The 21,514-nt window shown below is 44.8% G+C and overlaps 1 protein-coding gene across 5 annotated transcripts in view; it reads right to left on the bottom strand.

The window, feature by feature from the left end:
- Positions 1-895: 895 nt before the first annotated feature.
- The window catches only part of TRRAP (transformation/transcription domain associated protein), a 109,826-nt gene continuing 89,207 nt past the window's right edge, over positions 896-21,514 (bottom strand). For 4 of the 5 annotated variants that reach the window (XM_087942172.1, XM_087942174.1, XM_087942173.1 and 1 more), the window contains 6 exons: positions 17,067-17,292; positions 15,432-15,649; positions 14,016-14,200; positions 10,395-10,598; positions 6,859-7,053; positions 3,145-3,755 (listed from right to left, as the gene is read on the bottom strand). In XM_087942172.1, the coding sequence (XP_087798298.1) occupies positions 3,471-3,755; positions 6,859-7,053; positions 10,395-10,598; positions 14,016-14,200; positions 15,432-15,649; positions 17,067-17,292 (1,313 nt within the window). In that variant the 3' untranslated portion in view covers positions 3,145-3,470. Of the gene's footprint in view, positions 1,408-3,144; positions 3,756-6,858; positions 7,054-10,394; positions 10,599-14,015; positions 14,201-15,431; positions 15,650-17,066; positions 17,293-21,514 lie in introns of those variants that run through there. The other variant, XM_087942178.1, reaches the window with a different exon arrangement.

Raw genomic sequence — 21,514 nt, 5'->3', positions numbered from 1 at the left:
AGAATAGAATAGAATAGAATAGAATAGAATAGAATAGAATAGAATAGAATTCTTTAATGGCCAAGTGTGATTGGACACACAAGGAATTTGTCTTGGTGCTAATGCTCTCAGTGTACATAAAAGAAAAGATTCATTCGTCAAGAGTCAAGAAACATAAGGTGCAACACTTAATGATAGTCCTAGGGTACAATAAGAGTAGAGTAGAGTAGAGTAGAGTAGAGTAGAGTAGAGTAGAGTAGAGTAGAGTAGAGTAGAGTAGAGTAGAGTAGATAGAATAGAATAGAATAGAATAGAATAGAATAGAATAGAATAGAATAGAATAGAATAGAATAGAATTCTTTATTGGCCAAGTGGGATTGGACACACAAGGAATTTGTCTTGGTGCGAATGCTCTCAGTGTACATAAAAAGAAAAGATTCATTCGTCAAGAGTCAAGAAACATAAGGTGCAACACTTAATGATAGTCCTAGGGTACAATAAGAGTAGAGTAGAGTAGAGTAGAGTAGAGTAGAGTAGAGTAGAGTAGAGTAGAGTAGAATAGAATGCAGAATAGAATAGAATAGAATAGAATAGAATAGAATAGAATAGAATAGAATAGAATAGAATAGAATAGAATAGAATAGAATAGAATAGAATTCTTTAATGGCCAAGTGTGATTGGACACACAAGGAATTTGTCTTGGTGCTAATGCTCTCAGTGTACATAAAAGAAAAGATTCATCCGCCAAGAGTCAAGAAACATAAGGTGCAACACTTAATGATAGTCCTAGGGTACAATAAGAGTAGAGTAGAGTAGAGTAGAGTAGAGTAGAATAGAATAGAATAGAATAGAATAGAATAGAATAGAATAGAATAGAATAGAATAGAATAGAATAGAATAGAATAGAATAGAATAGAATTCTTTATTGGCCAAGTGGGATTGGACACCCAAGGAATTTGTCTTGGTGCAAATGCTCTCAGTGTACATAAAAGAAAAGATACATTCATCAAGAGTCAAGAATCATCAGGGATCAGACTTAGTAATTGTTCCCACTTCTAGCATAGTAAACATTCATTTTTGAGGCCGGTAACCATATTCAGGATGTCCTGTGTTGTTTGTTTTCTTCTGCTTCCCTCCTCCATGACAAGCACAACCGCTATAGTGTATCTTGTGTCTGCAATCACACACTCAAAGTGTATGAGTGTCTCCTTGCAGATCGTTGCCTTAAGGGAGCACCTGTCCTTCCTTTGGGTCCTTAGATGGACAACTTCTTCTTGTATTCTACAATCAACCTTGGATCCAAGGGCAGATGTGGGCGATTCAAAATACCCGTATCTTAGAAGGCCAGCTGGCAAGGCTGTTTTCTGGCTGTCCTTCAAATCTCTTTCTCCTTCCAAGATCTTGCTATAGAGAAGCACAGAAATGACCCTGGTGAAGGAATGCGGCAGTTAGCAAAATATGAATTAAGCTATTGTGGACAGGCTCCATTACAGTCAAAAATCAAGGTCTACTTGAAGTTTGCTTGAGTTTGGCAAGATTCCTAAATTTTCAAGGTTTTAGGATCCTGTCGGGTGGACTCTTATCTTCAGAAGATCCCACCAGCTATCATTTTTCTTTCGGAATTCCAAGGAACATGGGAATTGAAGTCATTTGAGAAATGCTTTCTGAGGAAAAAGTAACTACCGTGTTTCCCTGAAAATAAGACCCTGTCTTATATATATTTTTCCCACCAAAAAAAAGGCACCAGGTCTTATTTTCGGGGGATGTCCTCCACTGACTAACCTCACTTGTGCGCATCGCCCCCGACCTCCTTTTCGCTGTCAGAGGCCTTCAAGAACTTCTTCTTCTGCAGCCGGCAAGGCTTTTCTGAAGGCCTCTGCAGCCGATAAGAGAAGCTCTGGATCGATCCAGAGCTTTGTTCTCAGCTCCAGAGGCCTTCAGGAAAGCCTTGCCAGCCTTACTGGATGCAGAAGAAATGGGCCGGCAAGGCAGGTGTCGAGGTGTGCGAGGCCTGGCTACAACTGTCCAAAGGTAAGTAGTAGGGCAGCTCCACCACTCCCCATCCACATCCTTGCTTAATTTTTACCCGTCTACTCTGGAGTGGGCGGGATCTTAATTAGGGCCTATTTTGGGGGGTAGGGCTTATATTGGTCGCACGTGTAAAAATCAAGCTAGGACTTACTTTCAGGGTAGGTCATATTTTTGGGGGAAACGGGGTAATATGGAGAGAGGGAGAACCAGGTTCTTAGAATGTTTGAATATCAAAGCAATTTTGCACCTGTTCTTTAAAAGCAAAGCAATTAAGGGATTTAGTGCAACCTAAATTCCAAGGGGTAAACAATTCCCCATTTTGGCACACTCTACTCTTTTTTTCCACCCCAAGGGTGGTGGTTATCTCTCATCCATGTTTCCTATGGCCATTTAAAACACCACCATGAGCTAAATAAAGGCCCATTCCTGACGTTTTAGAAAATATTTATTCTGAATAAAAGTTCACTCCTTACAAATTCGAATGGGAACATTCTCAATATTGCAATATGGTTTTATATATAAAAATGGCTAAGATGGATGCAATAAAAACAATGTCTTCTTTCTTTTAAATTACATAGCTAAAACTACAAAAATGAAAAAAAATGAAACAGCTCCACCGGAAGTTACTTTAAGGATATACATTTAAATGTGTCAGAGCTGAAAAACAAATAACAAAAACAAAAAATAAAGGTTTTCAAAGCGTTTTCAAAAGTTTTTTGGGGTGATTTGAGCGAATGGGTTACTTCCAAATACTTAACGGACGAGTTTCAGGTTTAGGAAATTCCTCTTAGGCCTAAGGGATTCACCAACCCAGAAGTGAGTCCACTTTCACTGTAGAAAGTTCGTAGAAGCAGCACAATTTGATCATTTCCTGGTGTTTTTTTTTACCAACTAGCAACTGAAAACAATTAACAACACCAATAAAAACAAGTGTTTTTTTTTTTTTTACCTGTACATTTTTCTTATAAAAATCTCTGTACAATGCCCCCTAACACGCCTACGTTTTTGGCTGGATTAAAATGGTCTTTCAGGTGTCTTTGTAATCACCAAGAAAGTAAACAGTTTAAAAAAAAACCAACAACTTCACACATCAGTATCCTCAAGGAGGGGATAATTCTTTTTTTTAAAAAAAACCAAATTGGCGAGGACTCCTAAGGCAAGTCTCAACTCTCGCCGGTGTCTTCGCTCTTCTTGCTCGCTGCATAAAACAGGATGGCCTGGTGTGCAAAAGTTCAAATCTCATCCTTTTGAAGATTTCCTCGGAGTGGAGAGATGCCAGCATGATGAGGATGGGATCTTAACTTTGAGATGAAACTCTAAAAACACAACAGCTCCTGGAAACACGATCCTGCCGGAAACACATCAAGTGCCGCGATGGGTGAAGAACCATCCATGATGGATCTCAAAGTCCTTGTTGTATCTCAGCGGGTTTTGCGATCATCCAAGTCTTCAGGAGATGTCTACAGCCACGGATGCCAGGCTGGGTCCATGCGGCACAGGTTGTCCAAGCTGTTCGCGGCTGCAACTAAGGTGTTGACTTTGCTCTCTCCGCCTTCGAACTGGGCCAAGTTATGGAGCCTGGTCATGATGGCCGTCACAGCTTTCTGAACCAGCGACACCAGCTGTTGGCTGTCCATGTTCTCTGGCTGCCCGGCTGCTGAGAGCGGAGACGATGTGTCCTCTTGGGTCTTCTTGTGCCAAGCGATGGTTTCATCCCGCAGCACTGTTTTCAGGATGCCGTCGACCTAGAAGAGAACGGAATAACAGAATAAGAAGTCAAGTCAATGTATCTTGTTTCTGTCACGATCTATAACCGATAACTGATAATCAGAGTTGGAAGGGACCTTACAGGTCATCTTGGAGGTGGAAGGGAACTTTGGAGGTCTTCTAGTCCGACCCCTCACTCAAGAAAACCCAATACCATTCCAGACAAATGGCTTGTCCAGTCTCTTCTTGAAAACTTCCAGTGATGGAGCACCCACAACTTCTGGTGACAAGCCATTCCATTAATTAATAGCCTTCCAGAAGATGGACCACAACTTCTGAAGGCAACCCATTGCACTGATTAATTGCTCTGACTGCTCGGAAGTTTCTCCTTAATTCCAGGTTGCTTCTCTCCTTTAATTAGTTTCCATCCGTTGCTTCTTGTCCTGCCTTCTGGTGCTTTGGAGAATAGCTTGGCTCCCGCTTCTTTGGGGCAGCCCCTCAGATATTGGAAGACTGCTATCATGTCACCTCTAAGTCCTTCTTTTCATTAAACTAGACATACCCAGTTCCTGCAACTGTTCTTCATATCTTTTAGCCTCCAGGCCCTTAATTGTCTTTGCTGTTCTTCTCTGCACTCTTTCTAGAGTCTCAAAATTTATATATGGCGACCAAAATTGGATGCAGTAGTCCAAGTGTGGTCTTAACCAAGGCATTATGAAGTGGTATTAACATGTCACAAGATCTTGGTAGGGAAAGAAGGCAGATAAGAGCAGGAATGGGCAATTAGTTTTTCCAAGGAGCCACAGGAGAATTCTGAAGAGTTGTGGAGGACTGAACCAATAGGGCTGTGAAGATGTGTAGGCATTCACACACCTACGTACATTAGAGGAAAAATAACAGCTGCATTAAAAATAAAAAGCCATCAAATGTGGGCCAGAAAGGAACATTCAAAGGGCCATATGTGGCCCAGAGGTCATAAAATGGCCAGATCTGTAATAGAACGATGGTGGAATTTGGGACCATGCTGGAAATACTCTATGGTTCTTTAGGACCTTCTAGGCATTTATTTGAACTCTTTATGTCAACAAGTTCATTTAAGAATAATCCAAATAAGAGAAGAGTTTGAATTCACGGTCTGGACCAAGCCAGAATCTCTGAAACTAGAGGTTTTATACTTCAGAAAAACGCAAACTGGTAAAATATTTTAATCTGATCCTCTTTTGGGAAGTGGGGTGGGGAGGTTGAATTTATGATCATTTTATCCAGGATAAGAATCATAATTTATTACAATTTATGATCATTTATCCTGGGCGATCATCACAATCTGTTACAATTGATGCTAATTTGGCACAATTTATGATGATGTCTCCAGGGTGATAATCATAATTTATTAGGAATGTCATTTTCTTTATTGAGCTCATTAACCAACGGGACTGAACTGATATTCAAATATTCAGAACATCCCAATCTGTATTGACAATATCAGGATAGTTGTGAAAAGTCCACACAGACAAAATATTGCTTGGCAGATGGAATTTCTTTCATCAATTGTTGTTCATTTTAATTTTAATGCTTTTAATACCCTTATATTTATGTTTTTATAGAACCATAAGCTTCCCAGAGTAACTTGATACAATGAGACGGGTGGCATATAAATTTAATAATAAAGAGAAACTGTTTGGTTAAGGCACCAGCCTAGAAACCAGGAGATGGTGAGTTCTAGTCCCACTTTTGATGTGAATGACAGCTGGGTGACTTTGAACCAAACACCGGGACACAGTGAGTTCTAGTCCCACCTTAGGCATGAAAGCCAGCTGGGTGACTTTGAACCAAACACCAGGAGACAGTGAGTTCTAGTCCCACTTTAGGCATGAAAGCCAGCTGGGTGACTTTGAACCAAACACCAGGAGACTGTGAGTTCTAGTCCCACCTTAGGCATGAAAGCCAGCTGGGTGACTTTGGACCAAACACCAGGAGACAGTGAGTTCTAGTCCCACCTTAGGCATGAAAGCCAGCTGGGTGACTTTGGACCAAACACCAGGAGACAGTGAGTTCTAGTCCCACTTTAGGCATGAAAGCCAGCTGGGTGACTCTGGACCAAACACCAGGAGACAGTGAGTTCTAGTCCCACCTTAGGCATGAAAGCCAGCTGGGTGACTTTGGACCAAACACCAGGAGACAGTGAGTTCTAGTCCCACTTTAGGCATGAAAGCCAGCTGGGTGACTTTGGACCAATCACCAGGAGACAGTGAGTTCTAGTCCCACTTTAGGCATGAAAGCCAGCTGGGTGACTTTGGACCAATCACCAGGAGACTGTGAGTTCTAGTCCCACCTTAGGCATGAAAGCCAGCTGGGTGACTTTGAACCAAACACCAGGAGACAGTGAGTTCTAGTCCCACCTTAGGCATGAAAGGGAGCTGGGTGACTTTGGGCCAATCTCCAGGAGACAGTGAGTTCTAGTCCCACCTTAGGCATGAAAGCCAGCTGGGTGACTTTGGACCAATCACCAGGAGACTGTGAGTTCTAGTCCCACCTTAGGCATGAAAGCCAGCTGGGTGACTTTGGACCAAACACCAGGAGACAGTGAGTTCTAGTCCCACCTTAGGCATGAAAGCCAGCTGGGTGACTTTGGACCAATCACCAGGAGACTGTGAGTTCTAGTCCCACCTTAGGCATGAAAGCCAGCTGGGTGACTTTGGACCAATCACCAGGAGACTGTGAGTTCTAGTCCCACCTTAGGCACGAAAGCCAGCTGGGTGACTTTGGACCAATCACCAGGAGACAGTGAGTTCTAGTCCCACCTTAGGCATGAAAGCCAGCTGGGTGACTTTGGACCAATCACCAGGAGACTGTGAGTTCTAGTCCCAACCTTAGGCACGAAAGCCAGCTGAATAACTTTGGGCCCATCATTCTCTCTCAGCCAACCCACCTCACAAGGTTATTGTTGTGAGGCAAACAGGAGGAGGAAGGTGTGTTGGATATGTCCGCTGCCTTGCGTTACTTGTAAAAAAAAATAATAAAGGAGGCACACCAATAAATAGTCAATCATTCCGTCCATTCAAAACCAATCCATCAATACATTTTCTGGTAGCCAAGGGAGCGCCCTTCTGCCCAGCGCTAGGGCAGCCCCTACACACTTACTTTGAAGTTTGGCTGAGCAAAACAACGAGCCACAGCAATCATGGATGCTGTGAGGGGCCCGGAGACCCCGATGGTGGTGAGGAACTCCGAAATGTTTGGGGTGAGCCGGAATGGGACGGGACGGTTGGCGTCCAGATCCCCGGTAGCATCGTTGATGTCAAACCGGAAATAGGCCACGTTTAATTTGCCCGTATCCTAAGGTTTGGAAGGAAACACAAGCACAACGTTGGCAGGAGCGACAGAGAAAGCGGGGAAAGAAAATCGACTCCAAAATAATAATGCACAGCCTGGGGCCACCGGGGGGGGCCCTCCAAAGTCTTCAAGGTGGCCCCCAGAGGCTTCCAAACACTTCTAATCCCCCCAAAAGTGTAACTGTTAACGTGATGGAAAGAGACAATGTGCAGGCAGTTCTCCACTTACAACAGTTCGTATAACAAATGTTCGAAGTTACGATGGCACTGAAAAAAGGGACTTCGGACTGTTTTTCGCACTTACGACCCATGCAGCGTTTTGTCAAGAGTATATTCATGAACTGGAATAGATCTTGGTAACAAGGTCAGCCAGTGAATAGGCACAGCAACTAAGCCAGCCAATGAGGACTGTTTGGAAACTGAAACTAGAAGTAGCCTAGACATGGCACTATATTAAGCTCTGCAACTATGTTGAGCTCTGAGTCAATTGAAAATGAAACTGTTTCTCTCCTCTTGCTCGCCTGCTGAACTAAAGTAAAAGAGAAACTAACTTGCTTGCTTGCTGAAGACTGGAGCTCTGCTCTGAAGTTACTTGCAACATGTTTATTTCTGTCTGAGTTTGCTCCACGTTGGTGAAATCTACAACTGGTTTGTAAAATTTACTTATGTTTATAAAGACGTTGAAGGAAGCATCAGCCCTCTGTTGATTTTTCTGGCACTGAATTAATGCTGCAAAAAACTCTGGACACATTCCCTGGGGTCACCTGATTAAAATTCAGATGCAAACTGGCTCATATTTACGACGGTTGCCAATGTCCCAGTTGGCACGTAAAAAAAGCAAAGACCAAGCCGGGGAAGCCGGTTTCACTTTACAACGGTATGTAACCGCTGCAGGGATTCACTTAAACGTCCCTGGGGCAAGCAAGGTCATTACCAAACGGGGTAAAACTCGCTTAACCCAACCTTCTGCCCAGTGACAGAAATGTTGGCCCTCCATGGCGGTCGCACGTCGAGGACTTTCCTGTGTTATGGACGTGGAAGGAGTCCCATCCATTCGGTGGTTAATGTGCAGTTGCGTTCGATGAGTGCCATTTTGATGACAATGGGTTTAGATTTTAACCTTCCCTCCCCCTTCCTCGACATTATTTGGCTTGTGGGCCCCTAGAGATTTAAGATGGGGAGGAGGAAAAAGGAGGGGGGACCCCTCCTCCTATTCAATTCCACATCTGTGATAGACGAGGTTGAAGCGGAATGCCAAGAGACGCTTTTCGAACCGCTCAGGCAGGATCGGCACAGTGAGGTTAACAAGAAATTCGGCTACGAACGCAGCCCTCTATTAACCAGCGTATAAAGATGACAGGTATAAAACTCTCTCAGCAAGGTATCAATCCTGAATAATGGCTTCTTTTGTTGTGCAGCCGGATGGGTCGGCCCGAGGGGGGTTGGGGAGGAAAAAATTGCTCTTGTTTCTGATTTTTTCCCCCCTCTCTCTCTCTCTCTCCGCACACAGAAACTTTCGACGTTGTTGTCCCTGACAATGCAGCTGAAAAGGAACGGTTGAGAATTGGGAGGAGGGGGGAAGAGGGAGGAAGGGGGGGAGGACGTCCATTAAAAGGTTCAGCAAACTCAGCATATTTTCGCCTTAAGAGCAAGTCAAGGGGGAAACCCCTACCCCCAAAGAGTTCTGGACTTCTTCTCAACTGCTTCACTTCTCCGCAGTGGCCGGAGAAGACATCTGAAGTTCCTTCTCTGTGATGAACCGACCTGCTGTATCTGCGTGTTAGGGTGTAGTCAAAGAATAGACATGTTGTATCTGCGTGTAAGGGTGTAGTCAAAGAATAGACATGTTGTATCTGCGTATAAGGGTGTAGTCAAAGAATAGACATGTTGTAGCTGCGTGTTAGGGTGTAGGCAAAGAATAGACGTGTTGTAGCTGCATGTAAGGGTGTAGGCAAAGAATAGACGTGTTGTTCTGCGTGTAGGTCTGACGTGTTGTATCTGTGTGTTAGGGTGTAGGCAAAGAATAGACGTGTTGTATCTGTGTGTTAGGGTGTAGGCAAAGAATAGACGTGTTGTATCTGTGCGTGTAAGGGTGTAGGCAAAGAATAGACGTGTTGTATCTGGTGTAGGGTGTAGGCAAAGAATAGACGTGTGTGTTAGGGGTGTAGGCAAAGAATAGACGTGTTGTATCTGTGTGTAAGGGTGTAGGCAAAGAATAGACGTGTTGTATCTGTGTGTTAGGGTGTAGGCAAAGAATAGACGTGTTGTATCTGTGTGTTAGGGTGTAGGCAAAGAATAGACGTGTTGTATCTGCATGTAAGGGTGTAGGCAAAGAATAGACGTGTTGTATCTGCGTGTAAGGGTGTAGGCAAAGAATAGACGTGTTGTAGCTGCGTGTAAGGGTGTAGGCAAAGAATAGACGTTGTATGTAGCTGCATGTAACGGTGTAGGCAAAGAATAGACGTATGTATCTGGTGTAAGGGTGTAGGCAAAGAATAGACATGTTGTATCTGCGTGTTAGGGTGTAGGCAAAGAATAGACGTGTTGTAGCTGCGTGTAAGGGTGTAGGCAAAGAATAGATGTGTTGTATCTGTGTGTAAGGGTGTAGGCAAAGAATAGACGTGTTGTAGCTGCATGTTAGGGTGTAGGCAAAGAATAGACGTGTTGTATCTCCGTGTGTGTAGGCAAAGAATAGATGTTCTGTATCTGTGCGTAAGGGTGTGGGCAGTTTCTCCACAGAGTCTAAATAGGTGTTCTGACCCAGCTCCCCAAACACCACAAACCCTCTGAAGTGAACTCAAAAGTTTCCTTTAATTAGGAGTGCCGGCAGCCTTGGCCAAAAGTTTCTCTCTCTCATCACAGGCTAACAAGTCCAGCCGGCCAGGAGATGGATGTCTGCCACATCTATTCATCTCCGCCATCTGCCTTTTATCCCCCGAGCTAGGGTAGGGCTTCGCTAGCAGCGGTGGCTCTTCAGTCCCAAGGACCGGCCCACAGATTTCCACTGCTCTCCTTTCCTCTGCCTTCTGCACATCCGTGCATCAGGCACTAGACTCAGCTGTTCCTCCTCTTCCTCATCAGCCACCTCCAGACCTGGGGGATGTTGCCTCTCCATCTAAGGGTTGACGGACGGCTCCGCCTCTGCCTCTCTCTCTCTGCCAGCTCCATTCCCTCTTCCCCCTCGGAGGTCCCAAGTTGCCTTGATGCTGACCCTGACACTCCCACGCCTCCTTCTCTGATTCCTTGTTGGAGGGGCCAGCGGCCGACAGGCCAAAACAATGGGGGGTCGCTGCGTAGGTCTCACAGACCAGGTCCCTAAGGGGCCAACCCTCCCTCGAAACCTACCTGAGCAATCTGCAACATCTCAGGGTTGAGTCGGTTGAGGTGGAAGACGAATTCCGCGAAACCAATCAGCGCCAACTGGATGATGAACATCTTCCGGAAGGTCCAGTAGTCGGTGGCGTTGGGGAACGTGTGAAGGGCCCACTCCTTCAGCATGCTGCGTGGAACCATGTTACCCTGAACCTCTTTCAGAATATCCCGGAGGACCTGAGAAGGGAAGAGGAAGTTGATCAGGAGGTGGGTTGGTTACATTGGTTGTCTCAAGACGGTCTTTGAAAACTTGCAGGTTTGCACACAAACCACCATGCAGAGCAGAAAGCAGGTTTTAATGTCAAACAACAAATTCTCCATCCGACAAGAATGGTATCCCAACCGGTGTAGGTTAGCACCGGAAGCTTCTGCCTTACAGTTATTTAATGGTATAAACACACCCACTTAAATGCTTCTATCTCCTATCCACGCCCCTAATTATTCCCTTAATCACCCCTTATCCCCATCATCTGGTCTACCTTATAAGTCCACTATTTCCTTCCCTATCACCTATCCATCGCTCATGCTTCCTATCTCATCACGAGTAAACTAAACAGTTAAACTCCCCTCCCCACAATCGCCCGTTTCTTCTGCCCAATTGATTCAACAGCTGCACACGGCTTTTGGCAGAATCATCGAATTAAGGTCCAAACGTCCATCAAACACAGATAGGAGTTTCCCTTCACATTAGGGATGACTGAGGATCCCTTCACACGTCGTCATTCTCCAATGCTGCAGCTGATGGGCTCAGATCAACTTATCATCCCTAACGGAGCCTGACAGGTTGGTGTAGGATGATGGGTCTTAACCTGTGATCTGCAGAACCCCCTAAGGGCTTGTCACAAAGTCCGCGGAGGCTTGAAGAAATGTTATGATTTAAATCTTGAGTTAAGTCTTGGGGGGACCATGGCCATGATCCATGGCCACAAAAGGTATATAAAGGAGGTCCGTAGTGAAGACAAGGTTGAGAACCACTGATGTAGGAGATGACCAGGCTGAGCCTGAGGGAGGGGTCAAACACATCATTAGTCATGAGTTCCTTCGTGCCCACAAGAGATCTAAGTCCAGCCAACCTTGAATTCCTTCTATTCTTATCCCCTGCTAATTTCTCTTGGCTGTTAGTAGTTCAGATTCTTGCGGAGAGCTTAAGCTTCCAATAAATCTTATATACCCATTTGAACTATCTGGATCGCCTGATTTTCCTGGCCTCTTGACATTTGGATGCTGTGGGGCAGAATCGTGGACCAATTTCTCTGATGTTTTCTGGGAATTTGGATCTGGCAGTTTAACCCAACTGGAGAACACCAAATGGAGAAAGACTGAGATGTTACCTTCTGAAGTTCTTCACTATCACGTTTGGAGTGGTCAAATCTTACTGTTCCAGTGTGGTGTTTCTCAACCTTTGAAACTTTAAGATGGATAGACTTCAACTTCCAGCATGATGAGGAATTATGGCTGGGGAATGGCTTCTCCATACTGGCTTGGGAATCCTGGAAGTTGAAGTCCACGCATCTTAAAATGACTAAGGATGAGAAACACTGATCTAGGTGGTCCTTCTGGTCCTTCCAACTCTATCATTTATGGTTGGCTAGGGAATCCTGGGAGTTGAAGTCCACCCGTCTTCAAGTTCCCAAGGATGAGAAATACTGGACTAGATGATACTTCTGGTCCTTCCAACTCTATTGTTTATGGTTGGCTGGGGAATTCTGGGAGTTGAAGTCCACCCAGCTTAAAGCGGCTGAAAAAACACTGGTTTAGTTGGTCTCTAAAGGCTTAGACTGGCCTCAAATCTCTACGGGTTGGGGGTTTTTTTGCTCCTTCTACAGGCAAGCTGGTTTTCACGTGTAAATATCTGTAAGTCACCCGTAATGAATTACTACAGCATGGACTGGCTTAATTAATTGGAGTTGGAAATAAAGAGGGGAGCTGCTGGAAAAGAACAATCGCTGCACTTGCTCAAATTAAATTATTTAGGGAGGCAAAATTTCTGTGCGCCGAAGGCAAGGGAAAAAAGAAAAGGAGACAGATGTTCCAAGTCACTTGATTTTTAGGCTGGGCAAAGAATGAAAGGTTGCTTATTAGCAGGTGAACCTTCGAGATGTGGTACAGCTGGAATTAAAAACAGGTCAAGGACGACCTCCAGCCTGCTTATCAATTTTAAACCTTTTAAGCTAACCATTTCTGATCAGAAATGGATGAATAAGGGTGGTAATGGAAGATTAATTCGTACCTACGCCTTCTCAGGAAGAGTCAAACGTTGTTTTAGTGAGAGCAAGGAAATTAAGGGAAAGACAGGACTTAAATGCCAAACTGTAAAAGACTCATCTCTTGAGTAAACAACACTAGAACATCGAATAATAGGGCTGGAAGGGATATTTAATCCCAGGCAAATGGTTGTCCAGTCTCTTCTTGAAAACTCCAGTGATGGAGCACCCATAACTTCTCATCTGGTGCCAATTTAATATTGACCATTAGTCTGAAGTCTTGCAGATCTTCTAATCTGATCTCCTGCTCAAGCAGGAAGATGGTTGACCAATCTCTTCTTGATGGAACAACCACAATTTCTGGAGGCAACTCATTCCACTGGTTAATTGTCCTCATGGTTAGGAAATTTTTCCTTAGTTCTAGGTTGCTTCTCTCCTTGATTAGTTTCTGTTGTGGCTCCGATTCCTGAGCCTGTGCTGTTAGAGGAAGAGGAGGAGGAAGATGAGGAGGAAGATGAGGAGGAGGAACAGGGAATGCCTTCCTCCCCAGGACCTTCCTCTCTGGCAATGCCTCCCTCCCTGATAATACCTCAGGTTTCATCAGACAACCGAGAGGAACAGCCTGAGATTAATCAGGAGGAGGAGGGCATATCGGAGCAGCCCCTGACAGGGAGTCAAGAGGAAGAATGTTGGCTTGATCCTAGGCAACGTCGTAGGGAGAAACGTGAGCAGCAACGTAGGAGGCGTGGGAGGGTCAGAGTGTGAGCTGAGTCATTGAGACACACCCCACAGGGGATAAAAGTGGGGTGTGTTTTCTCCGGAAACTTTGTACGGGACAAAGTTTTACTTCTCTTCCGGGTTTCGTTGTGACTGTTTTTTGTGGTCTGCTTTGGAATCTTTAGTGAGTAGTTTTTCTTGTTATCATTTCGGACTTGGCAGGCAGAGTGTGTTAGAATGCCAAGGACATTATCAGTATAAAAGATTAACTCTGTAAAGACCGGGTCATCTTGCCTGCCTGTGTTTGTGTGAGTTTGGACTCTTTCATCTTTCTTGGAAAAAAGAAAGGTGAGACATAACAAGTTTCCATCCGTTGCTTCTTGTCCTGCTTTCCAGGTGCTTTGGAGAATAGCTTGACTCCCTCTTCTTTGGGGCAGCCCCTCAAATATTGGAACCCTGCTATCATGTCACCCCGAGTCCTTTCTTGTCATTAAACTAGACATACTCAGTTCCTGCAACCGTTCTTCATACGTTTCAAGCCTCCAGTCCCCTAATCCTCTTTGTTGCTCTTCTCTGCACACTTTCTAGAATCATAATCTTTTTTTTATTTTTTTCTGAATGGCAGCAACCAGAACTGGACACTAAGTGGGCAATCCTTTCTGGAATGCAATACCTGATGACTGGCTTGGGTCCCTCGTGCCTGGACGGTGGCCAGCCGGTCGTAGTAGCGAGAAATGGGGCTGTCGTGCTCAATCCCTTTCTTGGCACAGCGTTGCTTGTAGATCTCCACCAGGGAGAGAGAAGAAGGGTTGTCCTCCACAAGGCGCATCTGGGGGGAGACAGCCACGACGCGGGGAACTGGGAAAAGAAGACAAGAGGAGAAAACAATAGGAGCCATTCCTTTTGCGGAAAACAGCAGAAAGAAGCATTTAAAAAGTCCAGGATATCCTAGCACATGTCCTTCGACCCCTTCAAATCTTGCTCAGAAGCCTCCAATAATCTTTCTACTAACCTCAATATGCTCTTGCTGGTAATTTATGGTCATTGCTTTAAGCTGAAGCACTCGACGTGGCTATTTTGTGCCTGAAAAATTCTGTGCGCGCCTTCGTGTCTAATATTTGTGATTTCTTTTCAATAGTGTAAGATTTGGACACACAGCCAACACAGCCCAGGACTGCCCAACCTTGACAACTTGATGACCTGTGGGAGTGGGATTTTGGGAGCAGAAGTCCACAGCTGGCTGGGGAATTCTGGCAGCTGGAAGTCCACAGGTCTTTAAAGTGCCAAAGTTGGTCAGCCCTGTCCTAGCCTCTCGTTTTTTCACTCAAAATCCCACAAGGTTTGTCCACAGACACACACACCCATATCACAGCTACAATATCGAGTTGATTGATCTACTGCAGAGGCTGGGGGGGAGGGGAATTGAGTCAGCACATTTTTTAAAGCTTTTCCGATGTTCTACTGCAAAGGTCTCTAAACTTGGCAACTTTAAGACTTGTGGACTTCAACTCCTAGAATTCTCCCAGCCAGCTATGGACTTCAACTCCCCAAAATATTGAATAAATATTGATTTATTTTTTTTTAAATTAAGAAAAGAACAACTTTTACCCCAAAATCAGACAAAGCAGGCAGGCAGATTGAATTGCTCGCAGAATCACAGATTCATTCAGAGATCTGTGAGATCGGCTACCTGAGCCTGTCACATAAAATTTGCTTGCAAGCAAACCCATAAAACTTGCTAACGAGAAAACTCACAAAATTAACTCACAACATACCATGTATGTAAATATTGAACTTTTTATTTTTTAAAAAAAAGAGCAACTTTTACCCACAATCAGGCAAAGCAGGCAGGCAGGTTGAGTTGCTTAGAAATCTATGTTTCTGCCATTGGCTAGCTGAGTCTGTACGGCTTCAGTCCTAAGGAAGGTTCGGCTCTGCTCCCTTTCCAGCCCTATGATTCTATTTTCTATGTTCTAATTTTTGGCCCGTTCTTCTCGCTGTTCAGCCACCACTGCAATCTCTCCCCCGCCCCCAACATTGAAGCTTTTTTTGGGGGGGGGAGGGCGCCTCTCCATCTTCTCAAACTCACCGGTGAAGAACAGGTGTCTCTTCGTGGTTTCTTTCCTCTTTTCCAAACAAGGGTTCAGGAGGCGAAGGAGTTGCAGGACTCGTTCCTCTCTACGGGACTCGGTCAAACACGCATCGTTCATGACAAGGTAGGGATAAATCTTCCCATTATGGCCTCGGATATACAGTCTTCGAGCTGCGGTGTTGTGTTTCTGAACTATCTCCACTCTGGGCATAAATCTATCAGGGGCGGGAAGAAGAGGAAGAACAAACAACAAAAAAAAAAAAAAAGAAAGAAAGAAAGAAAGAAAGAAAGAAAGAAAGAAAGAAAGAAAGAAAGAAAGAAAGAAAGAAAGAAAGAAAGAAAGAAAGAAAGAAAGAAAGAAAGAAAGAAAGAAAGAAAGAAAGAAAGAAAGAAGCTGAGTTTCCAGATTTTAAAGCTTCGTTTCTCTCCTTCGAGATGAGAGCCAGATATATATATATATATATACATATATATATGGGGCTCAGCCGAGATTAGTGTTTTCGGTGAAAAGCTTTTGGAGATACACACACAGTCCTTTTGTCTCCTCCAAACGGAACGACAAAACCTTCTTTCAAACACGTGCAGAGGGAGACACCAGGAAACGGTTTGCTGAGCCAGAAACAACCCAACCCTTGGGTTGGATGTAATTTCCTGAGCCCCAGCCTTCTTGAATGATAGCATCCTCAAGGAAGGCTGGACTACAGGCTCAATGAGCCCCAGCCTGCTTTTAAGCTTGGACCAGGTTGGAAAAGACTGGTCTAGATACTAGGTGGGTCCTTGATTTACAACCATTGGTTTGGTGAGCATTTGAAGTTCCGATGGCACTGAAAAAAAATTGCGCTTGTGACCGTTTCGCGCTCTTATTTAGCATGTCATCACTGCTAGAAGGAAGTGGGAGTTTGCTCTCTGCTTAAAGACAAACCCCTTCCCGCACTGATGTTGGGTAATTCAAGGTCTGCAAGGAAAGCATCAAGCTCAGAGATCGCCAAGGTCCCCACAGTCTTCCTCCTCCTTCTCCTCCTCCATTCCGCCAACCCCACTCCCTTCTAGCACTGATGATGTCACCTAGTTGGGTAAGGAAATGTCTGCAAGAAAACAACCAGCCTCAGAGGCCATCAGGAACCCCTCAGTCCTCCTCCTCCTCTCTCCAAACTCCACTCCCTTCTAATACTGATAACGTTGTATAGTTGGGCAATGAAATGGCTGCAAGAAAACCCAGCTCAGAGAGCACCAAGGACTTTCCAGTCCTTCTCCCCCCACCTCCTCTTCCTCCTCCTCCTCCATCTGACACTGATAACATTCCCTAGTTGGGTCATGAAACATCTGCCAGGAAACAGTGAAGCTCAGAGAGCACTGAGGACCAATCCTGAGCTACAAATTATCCTCTTTTAGCGGTATCCTATACTGTCAAAAGTATCATGCTCTAAACCAGGGGTGTCCAACCTTGGCAACTTTAAGACTTGTGGACCTTGGCAACTTTAAGACTTGTGGACTTCAATTCCCAGAATTCCTCAGCCAGCAAAGCTCCACAAGTCCACAAGTCTTAAAGTTGCCAAGGTTGGACACCCCTGCTCTAAAGACTAGCTCTGACACTTAGTTGTAAACAGTACAAGTTTAGCAGCCTTCTCTTACCGGGCAATTTTGATGTAATAGTGCGTCGGTTTGGGCATCAGAAACTCCCCAGGAATTTCCACTTCTGCTGTCTGGGCAGAGAAGTTGCTAAGAAAACGGCATTTTTCCTCAATGAGGAAAAATTTGGGCAGCTGCTTGGTTTTGGCCTCCAGGATTTTGATCCACTTCTTCAGTTTCGAAATGAGATTGTGGAGTTTCATGGAACCCGGGACGCTGAAGTCGAAATCTACGAGAGAGAGAAGGGAGGAGAAGGAGAAGGAGAAGGAGAAGGAGAAGGAGAAGGAGAAGGAAGGAAGGAGAAGGAGAAGGAGAAGGAGAAGAAGAAGAAGAAGAAGAAGAAGAAGAAGAAGAAGAAGAAGAAGAAGAAGAAGAAGAAGAAGAAGAAGAAGAAGAAGAAGAAGAAGAAGAAGAAGAAGAAGAAGAAGAAGAAGAAGAAGAAGAAGAAGAAGAAGAAGAAGAAGAAGAAGAAGAAGAAGAAGAAGAAGAAGAAACCATCTGTTAGAAACTGGGATGAAAAGCGTTAAGATGCCTGTGGTGCAGACGCCATCGGTTGGTTTTCAGAATTTCCTTTCTACCAGTTTAAAAAGGATGTCACAACGAAAAGCGTACGAAAAAAAAACACCTCAAAACAGGAACAATGTACATCTTCAGAGGTATAGGAAATATGGGAAGACATAGCTTTCTTGCCAAATTTTTCACCGTTATATGATTTGGGTGTTTGGGTGGCGCGGTGGCCTAGAGATGAAGCTCTCGCCTTACATTCAGGAGGCTGCAAGTTCAATCCTAGGTAGAGGCCGTGTTGTGGTTAGCCGTCGGCATGTGCGGACGGCTGAGGAGAGCGAGCACTCAGATGTGGGGCCAGGACTATTAGGGAGTGGACTGCTGCCTTCAGAGACTGTGAGGGCTGCCGCAGCAGTGATGAGGAGGTTCCCGAGGAGCCTGTGCCAAGTGCACGCAGGGCTGCTCGCAGGAAAGAGCAGCTGCAGCAGCACAGGTGACTTGAGAGTAAGGCTGCAAGGTAACGGCTCCTCCTTCAAGAAGATAAAAGCCAGCTGGGAAGCGAACGTTCTTTGCAGGAAGCAAACATTGGGAGTAAGGCTGCAAGGTAACGGCTCCTCCTTCAAGAAGATAAAAGCCAGCTGGGAAGCGAACGTTCTTTGCAGGAAGCAAACATTGGGAGTAAGGCTGCAAGGTAACGGCTCCTCCTTCAAGAAGATAAAAGCCAGCTGGGAAGCGACGTTCTTTGCAGGAAGCAAACATTGGGAGTAAGGCTGCAAGGTAACGGCTCCTCCTTCAAGAAGATAAAAGCCAGCTGTGAAGCGAACGTTCTTTGCAGGAAGCAAACATTGGGAGTAAGGCTGCAAGGTAACGGCTCCTCCTTCAAGAAGATAAAAGCCAGCTGTGAAGCGAACGTTCTTTGCAGGAAGCAAACATGTTTTGAAACTCAGCCTCGTGGACATTACAATATCTTAAATTGGTATTTGAAGAATCTTGTGTTGTAAAATATTTCTAGGTAACCTTATCTGTTATTTTTGGCAGCCTCACACAGTTTTGGCGAGGCTCGTGCTTATCAAAGTTAATTAGTTTGCAGCAGCCTTTTAACTGGGGATTAAAAAAAAGAAGAAAACTACCCCTAACAGTTAAATCAGCAAAAATGGCAATAGTGGAGTTGCTTGTGGCACTGGAATTATCTTGCCTAGAGTTGTCAATATCTGCCTTTCAAGATTTTCGACAGCACATATATTTTCTATTTTGGTCTGGCATTTTCATGTTCCTAAATAGCAATTGACGGGCAGTTGACAATGGATAGTTTTAAGCTATTTTCCCCCCCATAATATTATTTTCATGACTGTCTCGCACTTTGTATTCCATTTGTCCCTAAACGTCTCATTTTTATTACCTCTGTAATCATCTTTAATAACACGCGATTGTGTGTTATTAGTTGCTTTACTGTGAACCACTTTGGAAGGGTTATATAAAATTTAATTGAAAGAGGAATCCGAGGATGGGAAAAAGACAGACTTCAGTGTTGTTCGAGTATTTTAATGCCAAATCTGCCCGCTGTGTTTAAGTAACAAAACTGGTGGCTGGGATTTGTTAATGTTCACATTAACCCAAATGGAAATCTTTATTTTCAGGGCCATCCTATAAAAAAAAGGACCAATGGGTGACTGGAAAGGTAATTCACCTTAAAGAGAAATGTATATTTAATAAAAGGCTTGACACAAGCATCTTCTATCTGGAATTCTCCTTCGCCTCTCCCTCCTGCTCCTCTTCCTCCTCCTCCTGCTTCTCCTTCATCTTCTCTTTCTGCTTCTCCTCCTCCTTCAGCAACTTCTTCTTCCTTTTTTCTGCTTCTCATCTTCTCGTTTTCTTCTCCTCTTCCTTTTCCTCCTGCTTCTCCTCTTCCTTCTGCTTCTCCTTCTCTTTTTCTCCTCCTCCTGTTTCTCCTCCTTTCTGTTTCTCCTCCTTCTGTTTCTCCTCCTCCTTCTCCTCCACCTACTCCTTGTTTCTCCTCCTTCTGTTTCTCCTCTTCCTTGTTTCTCCTCCTCCTTCTTCTGCTTCTCCTCCTCCTCCTCCTCCTCCCCCCTTCCTCCTCCTTCCATATCACTCAAAAACGAGACATTAAAAATGATTTGCCAAGCAGCTTTCAACGGCTGGATTTCCCTATTTTCAAATGCCAATATTTGTAACCCCTTCAGGGGGGACTTTTTAAAAGACAAAGAGTATCAGCACCTCACCAGGTTTTCAAAACACCCTCCAACGCCCTTCCCCGGCCTTCAAAAACCGCAGAGACATCCATACACCATGTTTCCCTGCGCGATGCCCTCTAAGTGTGCTTGACAATCTCCTCCATCATCCCCAGCCAGCCAGCCAGCCCAGAATGGACCAAAGATTGAAAACAGGCTGCCATCCCTCAAACTAAAATTCTTCAGCCCTGCTCCAAAGTACGACACATACATCAAAACAACCCAGTCGTTTCAGGTGGGGGCGAGAAAGAATACAAAAGAGGGCCTCTGCCGTTTTGAGACAACTTCAACTCATCTCTTGTCAACAGCCTGCTCGTTTAATGGCGGGCGTACCTGAGGACAGGTGAAGCAGGAAAGGGATGCTGTCTCTCCAGCGGGTTTCGTGAGGAGCCAACCTGTGGATTCACTTAGATCGATGTCATCGCGTTGGATCGGAGGATTGTCAAAGCTGCTTGATAATGCGTTGTGATACCCAACAAGGCTTGTGTGCCTTGGGCAACAAACGGTTTCTACCAACAGGCCACTGATCAAAAACATTTTTGCAGGATGCCCGTTAAGAACGAGATGGATGGCTCGTTATTCATCTCGCAACAGATTTATTGTACGAAACACATTTTCTTTCCGACAAAGAAGAAGGGAGAAAAAAAGAAAAGAAACAGCCCCCTCCCCCATTTTTTTCCAGCCTCTCTTGGGTCGATTATGAAGGTTAGAAAACAAAAAACGAAACCCTCAACTTTAATTCCAAGTCTCCCCTCTAGTGAACAATTGCAGTAAAAGGCTTTGGCAGACGAGTGAGAAAGACGCCATCGCGTTTGGTAATTCTGGCTGCCTGAAGCGCCAAAATATGTCCTCCCTTCCCAACGGGGGAAACTCAACCTCCTTGCCAATGATATGCAAAATCAGGGTAGAGGGGGGGGGAAAATCAGCAGCGTTAAAGATTGTGGTTGTTGTTGTTGTTGTTTAAGCGAGTCCATTCTTTGCACGGCAGGAAATAGCTTTTTCTCCGCTGAAAACACTGTATTTTAATTCCCTTTTGTCTTCTTCCTGGTTCTTGTTTGGCTTCGTGGGGCCGGAGGAGAATGGCAAGAGGCGACGCAATTAATTAGCTGCCTTTGTTCGTGCCATAAAGGCTTCACTGCTGGCCTTGTCTAATCACATCCAGACTTTTTTTTAAAAAAAAAAAAAAGGGCAAAGGATTACCGGTAATCTGAATGGCACGAGCCGCAGTTGCCCATTCTGCCAGCAGCTTAATGAGGTTAGAAACCGGGAATCTCTTTTTTGACATCAATCCGAAATCCAATCTTTTGATTACACCTGCGGTGGTTGAAGGGCTTCGGACTTGGAACTAAAAAAACATGACAAATCAGTGGTGGAATTCAAAATATTTTACGACCGCTTCTGTGGGCACGGGCTTCGGAAATATAGGACAGGAAAAGGGCGAGGCCAACTGCTGAGCGGCACTACCGGATCCTTGGAACCGGTGTGAACCGGCAGTATACCACATTTGATGACAATCTAGTTCAGTGGTCGCCAACCGGTGGGCCGGGGACCACTGGTGGTCTGCGAGAAAATTTTGGTGGTCCGCAGAGAAATGTCACCCCCAAAGCAATTAATCCAGGCTGTGTGGAAACACAAGGCTGTGCCGCCCACATGGCCCGTGGGAACACAAGGCTTGCGTCGCTTGCATTGAGAACAACA

The sequence above is a fragment of the Notechis scutatus genome, chromosome 12 (assembly GCF_049901735.1).
Source record: "Notechis scutatus isolate UNSWTSFEM ecotype Mainland chromosome 12, rNotScu1.2, whole genome shotgun sequence".
In the NCBI taxonomy this organism is placed as follows: domain Eukaryota; kingdom Metazoa; phylum Chordata; class Lepidosauria; order Squamata; family Elapidae; genus Notechis; species Notechis scutatus.
Note: the sequence above shows the minus strand (reverse complement) of the source record. Positions and strands in the feature narration are given on the sequence as shown.